Here is a 22971-nt window from a genome sequence, read left to right on the forward strand (position 1 = left end):
CAGTAAAAAGCTGCAACTTCAAGAGAAAGTGAGAAGACGACTATTTATAGCTGTGGGTGAGAACTAACCAGCCATTCCACAATATTTAATTTCACTACAAATGGATAAAGTATCACAGTAGTTTTTTTTTTATGAATAAATTATCATTGTTGGCAAATTGCTGTAATAAAAGAAGAATAAACATGACACTTTGAGACATGCTTTTATGATTTTCCTATCAGAGAATGCCTCCAAGTGTTATATTTTTGGAAAAAGCGGCACCGAAGCCCTCAACATGCTTTGGGAGTCTGATGGCAGGTGTGTGAGATACTGTAAATGAATGCAATGTGATATGGACTAAATCATATTTATGGCTGTTCACATTCATAAAAATAATGAATTTCAGAAACTGAGTCAAGCACAGAAATGGTTTTCTTCTCTTTTCACAGAAAACTCAATAAAATGGTTCCTTAAAGGTCAGTGTTTGTGAGCACTTGCCTCTGGTTTTCGAGATGTTGTGTTGCTGTGCGTTCTTGGAACAGAGATGTTGCACCTCACAGGAAACAGTTGAGTCTTTTTCCCACTCTGCAGCCGGAACATTGAGAACACTTTGGACGCTCTGTGTTCCATTGCTGTGCTCTTTAGGAGTTTGTGTGGTTGCATTCTGAGAGTAATTGTCCTTTCCTACTTTCCAAATAATGGAGAAGTCCTTGAGCCTGCGGCCCAACAGCAGACAGGTGACGGGGACCAAATCCTTGGCTCTCATATCACTGATGGAGGGACCCAACAGGTAAACCTGTGCCATCGGAGCAGAAACTGGAGTCACTGGAGATAAAGACATGATATTAGTCTAGAGATAGATGTTGACAAGATCTACATTTGGTACATGGGCGATTGCTCTAAGACAACGAGGGCGGCTCAGCCTCCTCTAAAAATGACAAACATCATGTAGCATGAATTGCGCTAGGCTTATGTTATAGCCGACCTTATAACATTGCTATTTCAGATCCAGAATCATAGAAATATATGTGCTCAACCCACTACAGTGCGAAATCATTCCATTATAACTGTGTGCGTGAGTTTTTCCCCCTCGTGACAGCGCGATGCAGCCCAGCCTCAGTGCACTTCAGTGGCATTTGGGAGCTATGCGCTTTCAATCTCAAAATGCAAGACGATTATTGGACAAATACTGCGAAAACGCCCGCCCACGGAGTCTCACGGACTCCCAGCCTCAGTGGACTTCAATGGCATTTGGGAGCTATGCGCTTTTCAATCTCAAAATGCAAGACGGTTATTGGACAAATACTGCGAAAATGCCCGCCTACGGACTCCCAGCCTCACAGTGGGATGGACATGGCAAAGCTTTCTGCGAGGAGACTGGTGATTGGTGAAAGTGGCCGGATATTTTCTTTGATTGACAGCTCGTTTCAACTATAGACAGGCAGCGGTGAATTTCAGTTCAGTCCCATGTGGATTCGCAAGTGCTGTGGTGTATTGTAAGAGATCAGCTGACATTTCGATTTCATTCATTACATACGGTTTCTACCAGCTTTTTTAGTTTGTATATATTTTCATTGTAAATAAAGTGTAAATATAGTGTTGTCAAGTTTGCTATCTTAGTTCCAGAAATTTCATTTATTTGAGTGACTGAACTTGAGGGGGCTAGTCAGCTAGCAAGAAAGCTGCGCACGGATGCCAAACATTGCTGATTTAATTTTGGCGAAGCCATTTGCCAGTCTTCCTTTCGAGGAAAAAATTAAAATTAAAGAGCAGGGTAGACCAACGCCTCAAATTGACTTGGTGAAAAAGGTAGGGAATAATACTCGTTCCTTTCAGCTCTCCTGGTACGAGAAAGTGAATTGGCTAACAGCAAGTGACCCACATCAACAACAGTAAATAGGCTAATTTAGTAATATGTTATGGATGGACCAAAAATATAGAATCTATTTCAAATGTTTATGCTGAGTATATTATATTGGAATATATATTTTTCTCGATATGAATTAAACAGGGCGGCACGGTGGTGTAGTGGTTAGCGCTGTCGCCTCACAGCAAGAAGGTCCGGGTTCGAGCCCCATGGCCGGCGAGGGCCTTTCTGTGCGGAGTTTGCATGTTCTCCCCGTGTCCGCGTGGGTTTCCTCCGGGTGTTCCGGTTTCCCCCACAGTCCAAAGACATGCAGGTTAGGTTAACTGGTGACTCTAAATTGAGCGTAGGTGTGAATGTGAGTGTGAATGGTTGTCTGTGTCTATGTGTCAGCCCTGTGATGACCTGGCGACTTGTCCAGGGTGTACCCCGCCTTTCGCCCGTAGTCAGCTGGGATAGGCTCCAGCTTGCCTGCGACCCTGTAGAAGGATAAAGCGGCTAGAGATAATGAGATGAGATGAGATGAGATGAGATGAGATGAATTAAACACAGCTACAATTTGGAAAACATTTTTAAACAAAAACACAGCCGAGAACATTCCACACTACAGACCTGGATTAAAAGTGAAGGGTTATCAAAATTGTCAATAAAACATTTCTCAGTCAAAATAAGTAAAATATAGGGAAAGTGTCATTGAATGAAATGTGTGGCACCCAGCTCTACTGCTGAGGTTCCTGACAAAGAGCTGCTTTCAATAATGATCAATTTTTAAACAACATGCCACAATTTTAAAATATAAAATGTTAAAATATACCCCTCCCCCCCAACACCACCATCATGTACAGTATATTGGACAGTAGGCTAATGGGCCAAAAGAACCTGTTATTTCACAGTTTGTGACGCTGCCAACAATCAGCCAGATCAGAGGCAAGAGTATGGGCAAAATTGATGTTTTTTCTTTTAAAATCTGGAAATATCGTAACCGACCAGCCTCCCCTGTTTGAAAGACTACCAGCCACCACTGATTTGGTATCAACATCATGAACTTTTTGGACACGTGGTCCTTTATTCGAATACCTGCACAGACACTGGTGCTCTTCTGAACAGGTTTGTGATCCTGATCGCTGACCTCACACGTAAATTCCCCTCCATTATTCCACTCCTGCTGTGGAAGCGATATCTCGCTGGACACTTTCACACGCCCATCTGCTTGCACCGTTACTTCACGGAGATCATTCAGCACAGATTTGGGGAGCCACTTGATCTTTGGGTTAAGTCCAGTTCCAGAGCAAAGAAGTTTTTGTGTCTTCGATGCAGATTTATCCACAGAGGAAACAACTGAAAGTTCCACTGAAGGGTCACCTGGAGAGAGGAGAAGCTCAAACATTTGAGCACAAACTGGAAGGATTTCATTTCTGGCTCCACTGATTTGTTCCTGTAAATATTACCGATAGTCAAACAGTAAAGACATTGAGGTTGAAATATTTCTCACCAAAAATGTTTCCTGTAGAATTGGACTCCCACTTATTGGTACTGCTTTGCTGAATCTGGCAGGTGTAACGTTGGTCTTTGGATCGTGTCGTTTTGGAAACAGTGAAACGTGCAGTCAGAGTGTCCTGGCCTTTGGGCAGGTCCACATACTGAGTATCAGAGAGCTTGGCTTCGTTGGCCTGGAGAGTGACGGCGAGCTCACCAGAGGGCAGATCTCTTGCGGCACACACCAGCACCGCGCTGTCTCCCTTCTCTCCGTCTGTAAGAATCCTCCTGATCACCACTGTCGGAGTTTTCTGCACAGGTTCTGAGGAGCATCAGGGAAAGGTTTTTCATTTCACATTTTCGATGAAATTAAAATATTTTAAGTGACTTTTCCAAAGTGGAACCAGTTGAGGATGATCCCCATGTATCTAAATTCATGTATCTACTCTTTTAAATCACTAATGTACTATATGTGAGGCAACCTGAACAATCCCGTCACACATCAAGTTGTAAAGTGTGGCCTTTTGTATCTTGCTTCTTGGAATATAAATGAACATAAAGATTAGAAATACAAGTTTAAATTATATCCATTATATCCTTACCTGTAGTATTGATTATCTCCTCTACTTTGTTGAAACATGGATGTTTAGCGATGCATGTGATTTTCTGCATGGTTTTCCAGTCTGCTGTAGAGATGGTCAGATTGCTGACCGTCTTGCCCAGTCTCGTCTCCTCTGTGCTCATCGTGTCCTTCTTTTCCTTTCCGTCTACAAGCCAGGACACTTGGGTGTTGAACATAGTCTCAACAACACAGGAGACTGTTACTTCTGAATCTGTCAATACTGACACGAGACGAGGTTTCTCCAGACGTATCAGCGGTTTGGATGTCGGATGAGCTGCAATATATCAGCACAAGATTGTTCACTTCAATTTTGACATCATGGAAGATTTTTATTTTGCATTTTTATTTTGCATTTTTCTTCTGTGGAACTGACCTTTACATTTGCTCCATGTTTGTTTGAAGGTCTTGGAATTGTGTGTGGCCTGACAGGTGAACTCTGTCCCTTCGTTCCATTGCCCTGTATTAATGCTGAGTTCACAGAGTGCAGCAAACATCTTTTCTCCTTTGCTGGATGCTTCGAATACTTTCAGGGTCGATTTCTCTTGGAGTAGCTCCTCACCCTTGTACCACTCGACTTTTACTTCTTTCGGACGAAAACCATCCAACCAACAAAGCAGATGAACGATGTTGTCTGCTGTCATGATGCTGATGGTGATGTTGGGCTCAGTCACAGGCTGAGCTATAAACAGCGAGATACAAGCAATTCAAGTGCATGACGTTTATATTATTGATATATTGAGTGATGAGTCAAACTTCCTCAAAGTTTCTTCATCTTTCATTGTGTATTAAAACACTGGCACAACAATTTTTTTCAGGAACTCAAACTGTAATTACAGTAGATTCGATTAGATAAGATTAGATAAAACTTTATTGATCCCTTTGGTCGGGTTTCCTCAGGGAAATTAAGATTCCAGCATCATTATTACAGGATAAACAGAGAATAGAAAATGGAAAAAAAAACTTCTAGATCTCATCTCATCTCATTATCTCTAGCCACTTTATCCTGTTCTACAGGGTCACAGGCAAGCTGGAGCCTATCCCAGCTGACTACGGGCGAAAGGCGGGGTACACCCTGGACAAGTCGCCAGGTCATCACAGGGCTGACACAGACACAGACAACCATTCACACTCACATTCACACCTACGGTCAATTTAGAGTCACCAGTTAACCTAACCTGCATATCTTTGGGCTGTGGGAGAAACCGGAGCACCTGGAGGAAACCCATGCAGACACGGGGAGAACATGCAAACTCCGCACAGAAAGGCCCTCGCCGGCCACGGGGCTTGAACCCGGACCTTCTTGCTGTGAGGTGACAGCGCTAACCACTACACCACTGCGCCATCCAGCAGGAGAGATATTGCACTTTATATTGCACATTATATTGCACATTGTCCAGTATTGCTTATTGTTAGGCTAGGCTACTGCTCCTTCCTGTCCTCTGTCCTTCTGTTACCCTTCCTCCCACCCAGAGAGGAGTTGTACAGTGTGATGGCATGAGGGACAAAAGGGTTTTTAATTCTGTTTGTCCTGCACTTGGGAAGGAGCATTCTGTCACTGAACAGGCTCCTCTGGTTGCTGATGACAGTGTGCAGAGGGTGACTGGCATCGTCCATGATGTTCAATAGTTTGTCCATCGTCCTCTTCTCTGCCACCATCACCAGAGAGTCCAGCTTCATGCCAATCACAGAGCTGGCCTGCCTGATCAGTTTGTCCAGCCTGGATATGTCCTTCTTGGATGTGCTGCCCCCCCAGCACACCATGGTGTAAAACAAGACACTGGTGACCACGAACTGATAGAACATCCACAGGAGTTTCCTGCAGATGTTAAAGGACTGCAGCCTCCTAAGGAAGTATAGCCTGCTCTGTCCTTTCCTGTATAAGTGATTGGTGTTGCAAGTCCTGTCCAGCTTGCTGTCCAGCCACAGCCCAAGGTACTTGTAGGAATCCACAGCCTCCACCTCAACTCCCTCGATCAAAACTGGTCGTGACCTTGGTCTGGACCTCCCAAAGTCAATGACCAGCTCCTTGGTCTTCGAGGTGTTCAGCTGCAGATGGTTCCTGTTGCACCACACAGCAAAGTCCCTCACCAGGTTCCTATACTCCTCCTTTCTGTCGTCACTGATACACCCAACGATGGCTGTATCATCGGCGAACTTCTGAATGTGACACAGCTCTGAGTTGTAGCAGAAGTCTGCAGTGTACAGGGTGAAGAGAAGAGGGGCCAGCACCATGCCCTGGGGTGCTCCTGTGCTGCTAATCACAGTGTCAGATGTGATGTCCTTCAGCCTGATGTACTGCGGCCTGTCGGTGAGGTAGCTGGAGATCCAGGTGACTAGGCAGGGGTCCACTCGCATCCTGTTCAGTTTATCCTGAAGCAAAAGGGGCTGGATGGTGCTGAAGGCACTCGAGAAGTCCAAGAAGAGGATCCTCACTGTGCCATTTCCCTTATCCAGATGTGAGTGGGCTTGGTTTAGCAGGTAGAGGATGGTGTCTTCCACGCCAACACCTGCCCAGTACGCAAACTGCAAACAGTCCTGGGCACGTTGTTCCAGGGGTCTGAGGAAGAGCTGCTCCCACATCTTCATCAGATGTGAGGTGAGTGCCACAGGTCAGAAGTCGTTCAGCTCGCTGGGCTGACTCTTTTTGGGAACTGGAACGATGCATGATGTCTTCCAGAGGGTGGGCACTCTCCCCAGCTGCAGGCTGAGGTTGAAGATGTGTTGGAGTGGTTCACCCAGTTCAGCAGCACAGGTCTTCAGTAGTCGGGGACACACCTTATCCGGGCCTGCTGCTTTACTGGGGTGACGCTTCCTCAGTTGACCTCTGACCTGGTCTGCAGTAATGCATGGAGGAGTCTGTGTTGAGGTGGGGGAGGAGGGGGCTGCTGCGATGACTGGGGGGAGGTGTGTTGAGGGAAGAAGGAGAGATGGCTGCAGTGGGGGGGACTTGGGCTGGTTGAACTGGTTGAAGAAGTCATTCAACTCGTTCACCCTCTCCACTGTCCCCTCAATGGCTCTGGTCTTTGTATTGTGGCCTGTGATGGTTTTCACACCTTCCCAAACCTCCCTCATGCTGTTCTCCTTCAGCTTCTGCTCCACCTTTCTCCTGTAGCTGTCCTTAGCTTCCCTCACCCAGAGTTTCACCTCCTGCTGTGCTGCTTTCATCGCCTCCCTGTCCCTGCTCCTGAAGGTGGCCTTCTTCCTGTTGAGGACAGCTTTGACTTCCTGTGTTACCCATGGCTTGTTATTAGGGTAACACAGTACAGTCTTAGTGGGGGAAACCACGTCTGCACAGAAGTTGAGATAATCCGTCAGACAGCGTGTCAGCCCCTCTATGTCCTCACAATGTGGGCGAAGCAGCACATCCCAGTCTGTGATGTCATAGCAGTCTCTGAGGGCATCTTCCATTTCAGGGGACCACCTCCTGATGGAGCTAGTTGTTGCAGACTGCCTTTGAACCAGGGGGGTGTACTTTGGCTGTAGATGAACCAGGTTGTGGTCAGACTTCCCTAGTGGGGGGAGGGGTGTGACTCTGTATGCATCCCTCACATTAGCATACAGCAAGTCAATAGAGTGCTTTGAGATCAGCGCGAACCTGGCGGCGGCCATATTGGAAGTCAAACGTCGCTGTGTCAGTGCATTGTTGTTGCTCAGTGAAGCAAAATGCCGAATACATGTGTCATTGTTGGCTGTAGTAACCGGGGGGAAAAGGGTGGCAAAAGCTTCCACAGACTCCCTAAAGTCGTGACTAACCAGGGAATTGCAGCACAGGAGAAAAGCGAGCGGAAGAGACAGCAGTGGCTGGCTGCCATCAACCGATCAAATTTAGGACAACTTGACTGTATCCGGATTTGTTCTGATCACTTTGTGACAGGTAGGTTAAATTGTCTTGAATTTCATAGTTACTAAAATAAATGTGATACAATCTATTATCTTTTCTACGTACTTTCAGCAATGATTAATGGATATATTTGTCACATTTGGTAGCTTATGTCTACTGCAGTGCATTGTTGCATCAAATGGCATTTAAGATCTAGGCCTAGTAATGTTTATGTACACATGCTGTTAGTACAAGTTACATACTAGGCCTACATTTTATTCACTGACTAAAATAATTGATAATTATGCGGCAACAAGCTGGGGTCAGCTTTCCATTCCTTCTCACTAACAGTGTATGGATCTAGATTCCCAATGAAACGTACCTTCTCAGCATAACGCTCCTGTGCCTGCTTATCCAAACTTTCACAGTAGTGCTCCATCACTTCAGATGTCTAAATTCTTAAAAAATCAAAGCTTCTAAGCCCTCGAACGCGGAAACGAATCGGTGAATGTTTACTCTATGATGTGTACTCTATGAGCGCTCTGGAGCGAGTGACTTCCAAGATGGCCGCGCAGACCGCAGTGTTACTATTTTTAGCATCATCTCGGAGCACTCTATTGTCCTATTGTTCCTTGTTGGACAGTCCACAACCTGGTAAAAAGCTGCCAAAGTAGAGTCCAAAGTAGCATGATTAAAGTCCACAGAAATGATTATAAATGCCTCAGGTTGCTGTGTCTGCCTCCTTGCTGTGACAGGGTGAATCCTCTCACATGCAGCGGCTGCATCAGCCCTCGGAGGGATATAAACACCGATGGTGATCATGTGACTGAACTCCCTCGGCAGATAATATGGCCGCAGGCTAACAGCTAGCAGCTCCAAGTCCGGGCAACATAAAACTGTCTTTACGGAGATATGTCCCGGGTTACACCAGGGGTTGTTCACATAAATTATGAAAAGGTCCCCCACCTTTGCCTTTCCCGCATGCTTTCGTGTCTCTGTCGGCTCTCACAGCAGTGAATCCCCACAGGTCCACGTTAGCATCCCGTACAAGGTGTGTTAGCCATGTCTCCATAAAGATAAATAAGCTGCTCTCTCGATAAATATGCTGGCTGTTCAGTGCGGATAGCTCGTCGACCTTATTCGGCAGCGAGTTCACATTCCCCATGATAACGGAGGGAATGGATGGTTTGTAGCGCCACCGATTGTCCGCTAGCCTAACCTTTTGCTTAGCTCTGGCTTTGCAGCCCCTGGGTTTCCTCCTGAGCTCCCCTGGGATGGGGTGTCGTATTCTGGCTCGTCCCATTTTTTTTCAGGGTCAGCGGCTCCTCTCTCGAATAAGCGAGAAAACTGGCTCCTGGTCGCATGTTAAAGTTAAAAATATCCATGTGATATAAGTAAAACGCACAATGTCTTCGTAAGAAGAGCAGAAGAGTAAAAAAGGTGGAAAAAATATTGGACAATAAACATAATGATGATGTCATAAGAAATATGACTGCATCCCATACACCACAAGGAACTCTGTTTGAAACACACCTGGCACAAATCAGAGAAGATGGCATTTCTGTTTGTTCTATGGATAAATAATTGAAAGCTATATTATATTTTCCAGCACTTTTTAAAACTCCTGGCCCATCAGATCATGAGTTTGGTGAGAGACAAGCAAGAAAAACATATTTAGCACAACGTGCCAGAGCCTCATTAGCGAATGAATATCAGCAGATTTACTGTCCGTTTCTGTTCAGTCAAAAATATTTAATTTTCACTTCAATAATCTGACATTGCAAAATAACAAAATCAAAACTTGGTAATTTTTTTGTTCTTGGAAATTCGCAACATCTTTTCTTTTAATTTTCTGCCCCCAAAGTTACAGCAGAGCCAAACAACCTCATCACCAGAGTTAAATGTTTGACCAGTGTTTATTTCATCTGCATGACTGATCATAATAAATCTCATCGACAGAGCAAGCGAGACTGGAAGCGAGGACTAGTTCATAAACAAGTTTTTTTTTCCTTTTTCTTTTGACTCATTATATATCTGTGTTTATTTGGTTGGGTGTGGGAGTTTTCAAAAACAGAACTCAATGGAACAACTAATGACAAATAACTCTGTGTTTAGGATAAAGTGTCGGATTTATCACAGTAATCACTCTGTGTGTGTTTGATCTCGCTCTCCTCTTAGTTTTTTGCATGATTAATTTAAAGAACAACATCAGTATAATTCTTTGTGTGTGTGTTTGACAGTGTGTGGTGTTTTGTGGTGTGGTTAGAGGAAGGAGAGCAGGACAGGCTTCAGCGAGCACAGCAACCAGTGGATGGAAGCAGCAGTGAGGCAACAAGCAGGCCAAAGTTAAACGGCACAATCTTCCAAATGAAGAAGTGAAATCATCTGCATCTCTGAGATGGAGTGAAACACACCTGCACAGGAAGAAGTGCAATGTTTGCATCCATTATTCAACCATTTACATGCCATGTTTTGCCTCTTATCTAAAGAGTGTTTTTTATTTTCTTTGTTTGCTCAGTGACATGAAAAAGCCTTTGTAAAAATGCACAAGAAAGTTTTGCATCATAAAAGAATAAATCAGAGAACAAACACTTGGGCAGCACGGTGGTGTAGTGGTTAGCGCTGTTGCCTCACAGCAAGTAGGTCCAGGTTCGGGCCCCGTGGCCGGCGAGGGCCTTTCTGTGTGGAGTTTGCATGTTCTGTCCGTGTGGGTTTCCTGCGGGTGCTCCGGTTTCCCCCACAGTCCAAAGACATGCAGATTAGGCTAACTGGTGACTCTAATGGCCCTTTTCCACTACCCTTTTTCAGCTCACTTCAGCCCGACACGGCTCGCGTTTCGACTATCTCAGAGCAGCACGACTCAGCTCGCTTCAGCCCTGCTTAGCACCCAAAACTCGCACCATTTTGGAGTAGGGCTGAAGCGAGCCAAACCGAGCCGAGTGGGGCTAGGGGCGTGAGCAGACACTCCCCTGTACACTGATTGGTGAGGAGGACTGTCCTCACATGCCCACACACGCCCCGCGAGCACGCTGGGATCTGTAAACACCGTAAACCCGGAAGAAGAAGAATTACGAATTAGGAGAATTTCTGAAGCCTTATGCGCCTCGCCTCATCTATACGCTCTTGCCAGTATCTATTGGCGTTGTCGGTGACAACAAGCCACAGCACCAAGACCAGCAACACTAACGACTCCATGTCCTCCATGTTTATTGTTTACTATCCGGGTCGTGAGACTACCGCTTAAAAGATCACTGATGTCACTGTTTGCGCCGCCTAATGACATCACGTGACGTCCACCCACTTTCGCTAACTCCACCCAATGTGTCCACCCACTTCCAGCCATCACGGTTCAGCGCGGTTGTAGTCGAAATGCAACTCCAACAGCCCCACTCAGCTCGACTCAGCACGGCACGGCTCAGCCCAACTCAGCCGCGTTTGTAGTGGAAAAGCGGCATAAATTGACAGTAGGTGTGAAAGTGAGTGTGAATGGTTGTCTGTGTCTATGTGTTAGCCCTGTGATGACCTGGCGACTTGTCCAGGGTGTACCCTGCCTCTCGCCCGTAGTCAGCTGGGATAGGCTCCAGCTTGCCTGCGACCCTGTAGAAGGATAAAGTGGCTAGAGATAATGAGATGAGATGAGATGAGATGAGATGAGATGAGTTTTTTTAATGAATAAATTATCATTGTTGGCAAATTGCTGTGATAAAAGAAGAATAAACATGACAATTTGAGACATGCTTTTATGATTTTCCTATCAGAGCATGCCTCCAAGTGTTATATTTTTGGAAAAAGCGGCACCGAAGCCCTCAACATGCTTTGGAAGTCTGATGGCAGGTGTGTGTGATAAATGAATGCAATGTGAAATGTACTAAATCATATTTATAGCTGTTCATATTCATAAAAATAACGAATTTCAGAAACTGAGTCAAGCATAGAAATGGTTTTCTTCTCTTTTCACAGAAAACTCAATAAAATGGTTCCTTAAAGGTCAGTGTTTGTGAGCACTTGCCTCTGGTTTTCGAGATGTCGTGTTGCTGTGCGTTCTTGGAACAGAGATGTTTCACCTCACAGGAAACAGTTGTGTCTTTTTCCCACTCTGCAGCCGGAACATTGAGAATACTTTGGACGCTCTGTGTTCCGTTGCTGTGCTCTTTAGGAGTTTGCGTGATCGCATTCTGAGAGTAATTGTCCTTTCCTACTTTCCAAATAATGGAGAAGTCCTTGAGCCTGCGGCCCAACAGCAGACAGGTGACGGGGACCAAATCCTTGGCTCTCGTATCACTTATGGAGGGACCCAACAGGTAAACCTGTGCCATCAGAGCAGAAGCTGGAGTCACTGGAGATAAAGATATGACATTAGTCCAGAGACGGAAGTCGGCAAGATCTACATTTGGTATCAACATCATGAACTTTTTGGACACGTGGTCCTTTATTTGAATACCTGCACAGACACTGGTGCTCTTCTGAACAGGTTTGTGATCCTGATCGCTGACCTCACACGTAAATTCCCCTCCATTATTCCACTCCTGCTGTGGAAGCGATATCTCACTGGACACTTTCACACGCCCGTCTGCTTGCACCGTTACTTCACGGAGATCATTCAACACAGATTTGGGGAGCCACTTGATCTTTGGGTTAAGTCCAGTTCCAGAGCAAAGAAGTTTCTGTGTCTTCGATGCAGATTTATCCACAGTGGAAACAACTGAAAGTTCCACTGAAGGGTCACCTGGAGAGAGGATCAAACATTTGAGCACAAACTGGAAGGATTTCATTTCTGGCTCCACTGATTTGTTCCTGTAAATATTACCGATATTCAAACAGTAAAGACATTGAGGTTGAAATATTTCTCACCAAAAATGTTTCCTGTAGAATTGGACTCCCACTTATTGGTACTGCTTTGCTGAATCTGACAGGTGTAACGTTGGTCTTTGGATTGTGTCGTTTTGGAAACAGTGAAACGTGCAGTCAGAGTATCCTGGCCTTTGGGCAGGTCCACATACTGAGCATCAGAGAGCTTGGCTTCGTTGGCCTGGAGGGTGATGGCGAGCTCACCAGAGGGCAGATCTCTTGCGGCACACACCAGCACCGCGCTGTCTCCCTTCTCTCCGTCTGTAAGGATCCTCCTGATCACCACTGTCGGAGTTCTCTGCACAGGTTCTGAGGAACATCAGGGAAAGGTTTGTCCTTTCACATTTTCGATGAAATTAAAATATTTTAAGTGACTTTTCCAAAGTGGAACCAGTTGAGGATGATCCCCAAGTATCTAAATTCATGTATCTACTCTTGTAATCACTAATGTACTGTATGTGAGGCAACCTGAACAATCCCGTCACACATCAAGTTGTAAAGTGTGGCCTTTTGTATCTTGCTTCTTGCAATATAAATGAACATATAGATTAGAAATACAAGTTTAAATTATATCCATTATATCCTTACCTGTAGTATCGATTGTCTCCTCTACTTTGTTGAAACATGGATGTTTAGCGATGCATGTGATTTTCTGCACGGTTTTCCAGTCTGCTGTAGAGATGGTCAGATTGCTGACCGTCTTGCCCAGTCTCGTCTCTTTTGTGCTCGTCTTGTCCTTCTTTTTCTTTCCATCTACAAGCCATGACACTTGGATGTTGAACATAGTCTCAACAACACAGGAGACTGTTACTTCTGAATCTGTCAATACTGACACGAGACGAGGTTTCTCCAGACGTATCAGCGGTTTGGATGTCGGATGAGCTGCAATACAGTATATCAGCGCAAGATTGTTCACTTCAACTTGAACATCATGGAAGATTTTTATTTTGCATTTTCCTTCTGCGGAACTGACCTTTACACTTGCTCCATGTTTGTTTGAAGGTCTTGGAATTGTGTGTGGCCTGACAGGTGAACTCTGTCCCTTCGTTCCATTGCTCTGTATTAATGCTGAGTTCACAGAGTGCAGCAAACATCTTTTCTCCTTTGCTGGATGCTTCGAATACTTTCAGGATCGATTTCTCTTGGAGCAGCTCCTCTCCCTTGTACCACTCAACATTCACTTTATTTGGACGAAAACCATCCAACCAACAAAGCAGACGAACGATGTCGTCTGATGTCGTGATGCTGATGGTGATGTTGGGCTCAGTCACAGGCTGAGCTATAAACAGCGAGATACAAGCAATTCAAGTGCATGACATTTATATTATTGATATATTTAGTGATGAGTCAAACTTCCTCAAAGTTTCTTCTTCTTTTGTTGTGTGTTAAAACACTGGCACAACAACACTTCATCAGGAACTCAAACTGTGATATTGGACAATAAACTTCATGATGATGATGTCATTAGAAATATGACTGCATCCCATACACCACAAGGAACTCTGTTTGAAAAGCACCTGGCACAAATCAGAGAAGATGGCACTTCTGTTTGTTCTATGGATAAATAATTGAAAGCTATATTATATTTTTGAGCACTTTTTAAAACTCCTGGCCCATCAGATCCTGGGTTTGGTGAGAGACGAGCGAGAAAAACATATTGAGCACAACGTGCCAGAGCCTCATTAGCGAATGAATATCAGCAGATTTACTGTCTGTTTCTGTTAAATCAAAAATATTTCATTTTCACTTCAATAATCTGACATTGCAAAAGAACAAAATCAAAACTTGGTATTTTTTTTTTGTTCTTGGAAATTCGCAACATCCTTTCTTTTAATTTTCTGCCCCCAAAGTTACAGCAAAGCCAAACAACCTCATCACCAGAGTTAAAAGTTCGACCAGTGTTTATTTCATCTGCATGACTGCTCATAATAAATCTCATTGACAGAGCAAGCGAGACGAGTTTGTGAGATTGGAAGTGAGGATTAGTTCATAAGTGTTTTTTTTCCATTTTTCTTTTGACTCAATCTGTGTTTATTTGGTTGTGTGTGGGAGTTTTTAAAAACACAACTCAATGGAACAACTAATGACAAATAACTCTGTGTTTAGTATGAAGTGTCAGATTTATCACAGTAATCACTCTGTGTGTGTTTGATCTCGCTCTCCTCTTAGTTTTTTGCATGATTAATTTAAAGAACAACATCACTATAATTCTTTGTGTGTGTGTTTGACAGTGTGTGGTGTTTTGTGGTGTGGTTAGAGGAAGGAGAGCAGGACAGGCTTCAGCGAGCACAGCAACCAGTGGATGGAAGTAGCAGTGAGACAACAAGCAGGCCAAAGATAAACGGCACAATCTTCCAAATGAAGAAGTGAAAATCATCTGTATCTCTGAGATGGAGTGAAACACACCTGCACAGGAAGAAGTGCAATGTTTGCATCCATTATTAGATCACTGACTTGCCGTGTTTTGCCTCTTATGTAAAGTGTGTTTTTTATTCTCTTCGTTTGCTCAGTGACATGAAAAAGCCTTTGTAAAAATGCACAAGACAGTTTCACTTCATAAAAGAATAAATCAGAGAACAAAACACTTTTACTCCATTTACAGAACAGAAACTGAAGGAAATACGATTGCCAATGAAACAGTTTAGAAAAATGAAGCCGATTAAAATAAACACTCAACTTCAAGGCCAACAACGATTCAAATAAAGATGGAAAAAACAATGAGACTTTTAACTGCATATTTTTCAAAGACCTTTATTTGAGATTTGAGTAAATGCATGAAAAAAGTCCAACATTTAAATGTCCAAAAGGTATTTACAGATATAAAATATGTGGAAAGTAGGCGAGTAGGCAACAGCAGAAAGTATAACTCAGAACAGTATCATGAAGAAACAGAGAGAAAACCAAACTCGTTTCCGTGCACTTTCTGTCTTCATTTCACCTGAAATCACAATTTTAATCTGATTAGATCACAAAAGTACCATTCGTCATGTGGGACAGAAATATATTGTCTTTGTTCATTATGTAATGAAATCAAAGTATCCTGGATATTCATATCTCTCTCTCTCTCTCTCTCTCTCTCTCTCTCTCTCTCTCATTAGGGTGAATTCAAATACTAGTGCATCTCAAAAAATTTGAATATTGTGAAAAAGTTCAATATTTTCCATCAGTTATTTAAGAAAGTGAAAATGTTATATATTATAGACTCATTACACATAAACTAAAATGTTTCAAGCATTTTTCTATTTTAATTTTAATCAGTATGGCATACAGTACAAAAACATTAAAAAAACATCTCAAAATATTAGAATATTTAATTTTGAGTTTGAGTAAAACGGTATGAACACAGTGTAGCTCTCGGTCTAGTTCAGTACACACAACCACAATCATGGGGAAGACTGTTGACTTGACTGTTGTCCAGAAGATGATCACTGATGCCCTCCACAAGGAGGGTAAGCCACAAAAGGTCATTGCTGAAAAGGGTGGCTGGAAAAGGTGCACAAGCAACAGGGATGGCCGCAGTCTTGAGAGGATTGTCAAGAAAAGTTGATTCAAGAACTTAGGAGAGCTTCACAAGGAGTGGACTGAGGCTGGTGTCAGTGTATCAAGACCCATCACAAACAGACATCTTCAAGAAAGGGGATACAACTTTTGCATTCCTAATATCAAGCTACTCCTAAGCCAGAGGCAATGTCAGAAGTGTCTTATCTGGGCTAAGGAGAGAAAGAAATGGACTGTTGCTCAGTGGTCCAAAGTCCTCTTTTCAGATGAAAGTACATTTTGCATTTAATTTGGAAATCATGGTTCTAGAGTCGGGAGGAAGAATGGAGAGGCACAGAATCCAAGGTGTTTGAAGCCCATTGTGAAGTTTCCACAGTCTGTGATGATTTGGGGTGCCATGCTATCTGCTGGTGTTGGTCAACTGTATTTTATCAAGTCCAAAGTCAACACAGCCATCTACCAGGAGATTTTAGAGCACGTCATGCTTCCATCTGCCAATGAGCTTTTTGGAGATGCTGATTTCCTTTTCCAGCAGGACTTAGCACCTACCCACAGTGCCAAAACTACTACCAAATGGCTTGCTGACCATGATATTACTGTGTTTGATTGGCCAGCCAACTTGCCTGACCTGAACCCCATAGAGAATCTATGGGGTATTGTCAAGAGGAAGATGAGAAACACCCGACCCAAAAATACAGATACGCTGAAGGCCACTATCAAAGCAACCTGGGCTTCAATAACACCTCAGCAGTGCCACAGACTGATCACCTCCATGCCACACCGCATTGATACAGTAATTCATGGTAAAGGAGCCTCAACCAAGTATCGAGTGTATAAATGAATATACTTTTCAGAAGTTGGACATTTCTGTATTGTAAATGCTTTTTTGATCGATCTTAGGGAATATTCTAATAATTTGAGATACTGGATTTCTGATTTTCATGAGCTATAAGCCATAATCATCAAAATTAAAACAAAAAAGGCTTTAAATATTTCACTTTACATGTAATGAATATAGAATATATGAAAGTTTACCTTTTTGAATTAAATTATGAAAAAAAGGAACTTTTTCATGGTATTCTAATTTTTTGAGATTCACTAGTATATTGGGACAGTTTCCACACCATTAATTGAAACAAAATCCCCAACACACGACACATTTCTGATATTTTCATAATGAGATGAGATGAGTTAACGTGTGGTTATAATATTCTAAAGAAGCTTCAGACATTTTTCCTTCATTCCCATTTTCATTCAGCACTTATTTTTATCCCCAGCAGACTGACTAAAAACATCAAGCCAACCATCCCATATTACAGGGACATGAACACAGCACAGTCTGGAAAATTATATAAATACAGGATATGAAGTAAAAAGATATGCAGACTGCTTTTATTGATTTATTTGTTTGTCCCAGTCAACCTGAATTCACCCTGTTTGTTTCTTGGATCAGGTCTCACCTTGATAACAGTCACTCCGATGCTGTAGAAGAGGGTGATGAGGAAGAGGAACACAAACGTCAAGGCAGTGTTTACCATGCTGTCATCCTCCATATCTGTCTCATGGTAGAACATCTCGGTCAACCTCAGGCCATCTATTACTGTACACATACACACACATTTGTACATGATGAGAATAAGAACAGAAAGAACATACGTATCAGTTTACAGATGATGTACACCACAACTTACACACTCTATACAGTGTAAAGGATTAAAAGTGGACTCGACATACTGAATATGAAGCATGGAATTTTCCAGTGCTAGTCTCATGCAACATGTTTTCCAACATTACATCAGCTTCGGCTCTCGTTAAATGGAAACGTTAACATTTAAAATGGCCAAAGTGGGTATATTTAATGTAATATCCTGACACTTATTTCATTTCATCCCACAGTGCTGTTGAATTCTCGACTCTGTTTGGTCAGATGATGTCGATTTGCTTCTATAACATCAGTTCTGGCTACAAGGTGCTTGTTCTAATATGTTATTTTTCTGTAGTAACATGCACATGAATGGATTTTTAAAAAAGGGTTTGGACATGTCGATATGGTCATGTTTTCTGTCAGGAGACACTGATTGAATATTTATGGAAGGAGTCTTTAGCGTTCGTTTTTGTACATTCAGAAGTCAAGCTGTAATGTTCAGTTTTCTGACATGGGAATGTCTTTCGAACGTACGGCTTTGCACTTTGCAGTTTCTTGCTTTTGTGACAAGTCGCACTTTGAAGTCAGTTTTGTTCATCCCAAAACAACAGTTTTGTTGTTTTGGGATGTGCTTTACACATGATAACAAATACTCCCCACTGTCCACTTTATTAGGAACACCTGTACATTCCTGTAGTTATCTCAATCAGCCAATCATGTGGCAGCAGTGCAATGTATAAAATCCTGCAGATACAGGTCAAGAGCTTCAGTTAATGTTTGCATCAAACATCATAAAGGGGGAAAAGTGTGACGTCTGAGACTTTAATCGTGGCTTGGATGTTGGTACCAGAAGTTTGAGTTTTTCATAAATTGCTGATCTCCTGGGATTTTCACAGAAACAGCCTGTAGAGTTTACACAGAATGGTGCAAAAAACTAAAAACACTGAGCGAGCGACAGATCTGTGGGTGGAAACGCCTCGGTGATGAGAGAGATCAGAGGAAAATGGACAGATTGGTTCAAGCTGCCAGGAAGAACATAGTAACTCAAATAGTCACTCTACAACCGTGGTGAGCAGAAAAGCATCTCAGAACACACAACCCATCAAACCTTGAGGTGAATGAGCGACAAGAGCAGAAGGCCACATCAGCTTCCACTCCTGTCAACCAAGGAAAGGAATCTGAGGCCATCATGGACACAGACTAACCCTCTGTATGCATTGTGCTGCCTGCCACATGATTGGCTGATTAGATAACTGCATGAACGTGCAGGTGTACAGCTGTTCCTAATAAAGTGGACAGTGAAAGTATAACAGCAAATAACTGCATTTTATTTCTTGACTAGGTTACCGAGGTGTGTTTAAAAAAAAAATCTTTCAATGGATTTCATGTCTTTTGTAATTTATCTCATGATTGGGGAGAAAACTCGTGTTTCAGTGGTTCCTGATCAAAGTGGTGTCACTGTTCAAAATCAGCAAAAGGTTCTTGAGCCAAAGTGCCTTCACAGGTTCTTGTTTGTGTTTCTCTCAAATTAATATTGCATATCTTGATTCGTCGATGTTTGAATGCATGGTATTATGAAAGCTACGCATGAAGGTTTGTTAATTGAAACCGGTGACCACCAACCTGTCAAGGAAAAGGGGAGAAAAAATTCTCCACATTATATGAAAGTCTGAATGTCTTGGCTTGTTGCAGATAAAACAGCATTAAACTCAATCGTTGCAGCATTTTGATTTATGGCCTAATCGAGGATATATTTACGAATAGTCATCAACACAGAGCAACAGAAAAGCTTGACAAATATTACAGAAAGACACACACACACACAAATTGTCACAGAAAACTGCAGAATTCTCTGATATTTAACAGAATGAATAGTTTATGAATGGATTTGTCTTTCTTAAATTTTATGAAACTACTTGAAATGATATTTGATGGACCTTTAAAGTCCATATTAATTATTTGCTTCTTTTTGATTGGAAATTTGAGCATTTTGGAAGATCCTGTCCAGTTTTAGGGAAAATGCAGTCCAACATGTCCCTTAACTAAAGACTGATGTGTTGAGAATATGATGAAGGAGGACTTTAAACCAGCTGTAACTAAAATGTCTTCAAACAAAGCCAGTCCAGGTGCAGCCATGGCATTATTTTACACAATCCACATTTAGGATATGGTCGGATCATGATGTCTTAAGTTAGTGTAATATAATAACATCATATTTCCGTACTGCACAGGGTACATGCTGAAGGATTTTTTTATTGTCATTGTTTCAGTGTAATATTGCATCAGACATATTCCAAAGACCAAGGACACACAAGCATCAGACAGACTTCAGGACAATGACATTGCATTAATTAAAAAAAAAAAGGACATGGAAGACGGGGCAAAAATAAACATAAAACAAGCATTAATAGCAGACAACACAGTTTCTAATACGTCTGGCAGGTCGGGGGAACATTCAGGTTGAGATTCACTAAGGTGGGTGGAGTCGCTTTGTTATTGATGGATCTGGATATGAGGCGCACAGAGTCCTCGATGGACTCGTGATAAACCCTGCAGCTGAACACAGCGCCACTCTCCCATTCTGTACTGCTGACAATCAGCTGGCTGTACACTGAAAACAGGTGGTCTCTCTCGAGAACCCGAGTGGTGTTGTGCTTATAGCCTTTCGCATCGTCCACTTGATTATCGTCAACAAGCCAAGACACATACACCTCCTTAGGGTAGAAGTCTTTTACATAGCAAGTCAGGGTCACCGATTTGCCTGGTCTCTCTGGTGGAGGGAGCAAGTAAACCTTGGGGCAGTGTTTTTCGCCTACAAACATGAAATCACAGTTAAGGTCAGTTTCAGTGTTCAGGAACATTGGTCATGCGTGAACTCAAATCAGAATATGGACACAATTTCAATATTATTAGAGATCACCTCTGAGAATGCGTTTCTGCTTCCTAAAAGAAATTCCTCAGAGATTTATCAGACAAATTAAGAGCAAGAGTTTATATAAGTAATAAAAGCATTTCCTACCACTCGTTCTTTGGTAGACGACTGATTTATACTGCTGGATGAACGCTGAATTTTCCACCTCGCAGGTGAAATTGGTGCCTTTGCTCCAGTCATCGAAACTGATCGAGGTGATGAGTCTGACCTTGGAATCCGTTGAGACTTTTTTGACAGAAGAGAGCTCCTCACCCTCGTCATTAATCCATTTAATGCTCCTGAAACCCGAATCCAAGTCGGTCCTGCACTCGAGCTCGCCGGCGCGATCGAACAGTATGTCCCTGGTGGAAGGTGGGAAGATGATCACCTCGGGCTGCTTTGGAACTGGAACTGACACTGTAAAGAAGGTGTCGAATTTTTTTTTTCATGAAACAAGCAAGTATTTGAATAAAAAAAAAACAGTGAATAGATTAATATATGGTACATTTTCAGATTCTACAAAGTTTTAATGCAGATTAAACAAAATAATCATAACTGATAAATAACTCAGTTTCCAATGACAGCATTTCACAAGTGCTTTGTAGTCTTTCCTTAAAAACAGCCTCTCATATTATGGTGTGAGAGTACCATCAAGCTCAAACCCCATCACAGGAAGTTTTCATTTAGTTCAGTAAAACTGACTGCTTCTTTAGAAGAAGTGAGTCATTCAGCTGTTTGGACAGGTTTCAAATTGGTAGGTAAAAGTCATCAAAGTAGGAGTAGAAGAATCGTATAACACGTACCATAATTCGCCTCTTCGGATCCTTTCCATTTCTTCTGCTGGAATTCGCACTTCACTGGAGATGATGAACCCGTCCATTCGTAGGCCCCGATTTCCAAAATACTTATGGCAGTGTAAGCACCTTTATCCTGGCTTAATATGGTGCCTTTGACCTTCGAACCGAGGTCCCGGTTTTCAAGAGTCCACTTAAACGTGTGTGATTTAGGCGAAAAATGTGCAGCTAAGCAGATGAAGGTAGCTGTTCCATTGTCTAGTTCTTTTTGGGTGGGAGTTGTTAGAAGCAGAGATGTAGGGGGGTGCTCGATCACATCTGCAAAAAACACACACAGGTCCATATGCAGCAGCAATGGGCACAGCAGGTTTTGCAGTTGAGGAATAGATTGTGTTGCCACAGTATATCAAGTCTACAAAAAGTGCATTTTTTTTCGACCAAATAATATCTGAATGGATATCAGTGCTGTCAAATTCTTACATATTCTACGTTGAAACTTGGAATATTGAAATTTCCGGTTTCTCAGTAAAAGAAGCTGTGGATATATTTTTCTTATTAACTTCGAGAGGGATCAAACATTGTCAATCACCAAATTGCTGAGTATTTTCCTATCACAGCACCCCTCATGTTTTCTTTCTGGCTAAACAAATGACATGGATGGATTCGAGCAGGGTTCAGGAGAAAACTCTGAACTGTACAGAGCACTGAATCTCTGGGACTGAGGCCGAGAACCCCTTCAATTAGAGTTTCCCAGTCTGTAAAATCGAATCGATCTCATAACTGTTGATGCCACAGCAAAGTTTTGCAAGGATTTTTGAGAACATACTGTAGCAACAAGCATGCGAGAAGTCATAAGCTACAGGTGAAAAAAAGGGAACAGGCTTTGTTGAGCATTGGCAGAGAAAGAGCACACAGTGTACGTCAGCTTTGGAATTTAAAGTGTTTGACTGTGGATATGAAATATTCCGGTGCTGATTGAAAAAATGGACAGACATTTTAGGAATAATAAACTTTTCGTCAGACACTTTAAATGGCCAAAGCAGACTGTCTCGGTGTGATTAAACATGCAACATCCTCTTTGAAAAGGACTCGAAGGAATTGAAACTGTTGTACCGTAGACATTTATTCTTGTCTAATTTGCAGTCTAATTTCAAGTTCTGTGCAGAGTTTTCTCAAAGAATAATGCTCACACCGAGACTGGAGTTAGATTACACATGGAGCTGAGAGAAATATTCACACTAATTATTCTCAAGTCATCGCCATCTCTCTGGCCTTTGAGGCTGCTGGGAAAACAGTCAAAGTGTCGGATCTGAATTTTTGATCTTTTGGATTGACTAACCACAAACTCTGATTGGTGCCAGGAGAGAAAAGAAACTTCAGTCTATCACGATTAAATGGTTGGTTTCAATTCTTCTTTTTAAATGATGGAGTTTTACAGGAACTTCACTTCAGCGCTCGCTAAAACCGTGTTGAAGAAACACTTTCAAATGGAGTACAGAAGATAACATGATCAT

The 22971-nt window shown here is 42.6% G+C and overlaps 1 protein-coding gene across 1 annotated transcript in view; it reads right to left on the minus strand.

Annotated features, from left to right (window-relative positions):
* Positions 1-22971, minus strand: part of LOC132868329 (uncharacterized) — an 86124-nt gene that overhangs the window by 1137 nt on the left and 62016 nt on the right. The window contains exons 5-14 of the mRNA XM_060901189.1: positions 13583-13888; positions 13198-13491; positions 12613-12918; positions 12203-12487; positions 11771-12097; positions 4315-4620; positions 3922-4215; positions 3336-3641; positions 2921-3205; positions 478-804 (exon numbers count right to left, since the gene is read on the minus strand). Of these exons, the coding sequence (XP_060757172.1) occupies positions 478-804; positions 2921-3205; positions 3336-3641; positions 3922-4215; positions 4315-4620; positions 11771-12097; positions 12203-12487; positions 12613-12918; positions 13198-13491; positions 13583-13888 (3036 nt within the window). The remainder of the gene's footprint in view (positions 1-477; positions 805-2920; positions 3206-3335; positions 3642-3921; positions 4216-4314; positions 4621-11770; positions 12098-12202; positions 12488-12612; positions 12919-13197; positions 13492-13582; positions 13889-22971) is intronic.

The sequence above is a fragment of the Neoarius graeffei genome, chromosome 20, assembly GCF_027579695.1.
Source record: "Neoarius graeffei isolate fNeoGra1 chromosome 20, fNeoGra1.pri, whole genome shotgun sequence".
In the NCBI taxonomy this organism is placed as follows: Eukaryota; Metazoa; Chordata; class Actinopteri; order Siluriformes; family Ariidae; genus Neoarius; species Neoarius graeffei.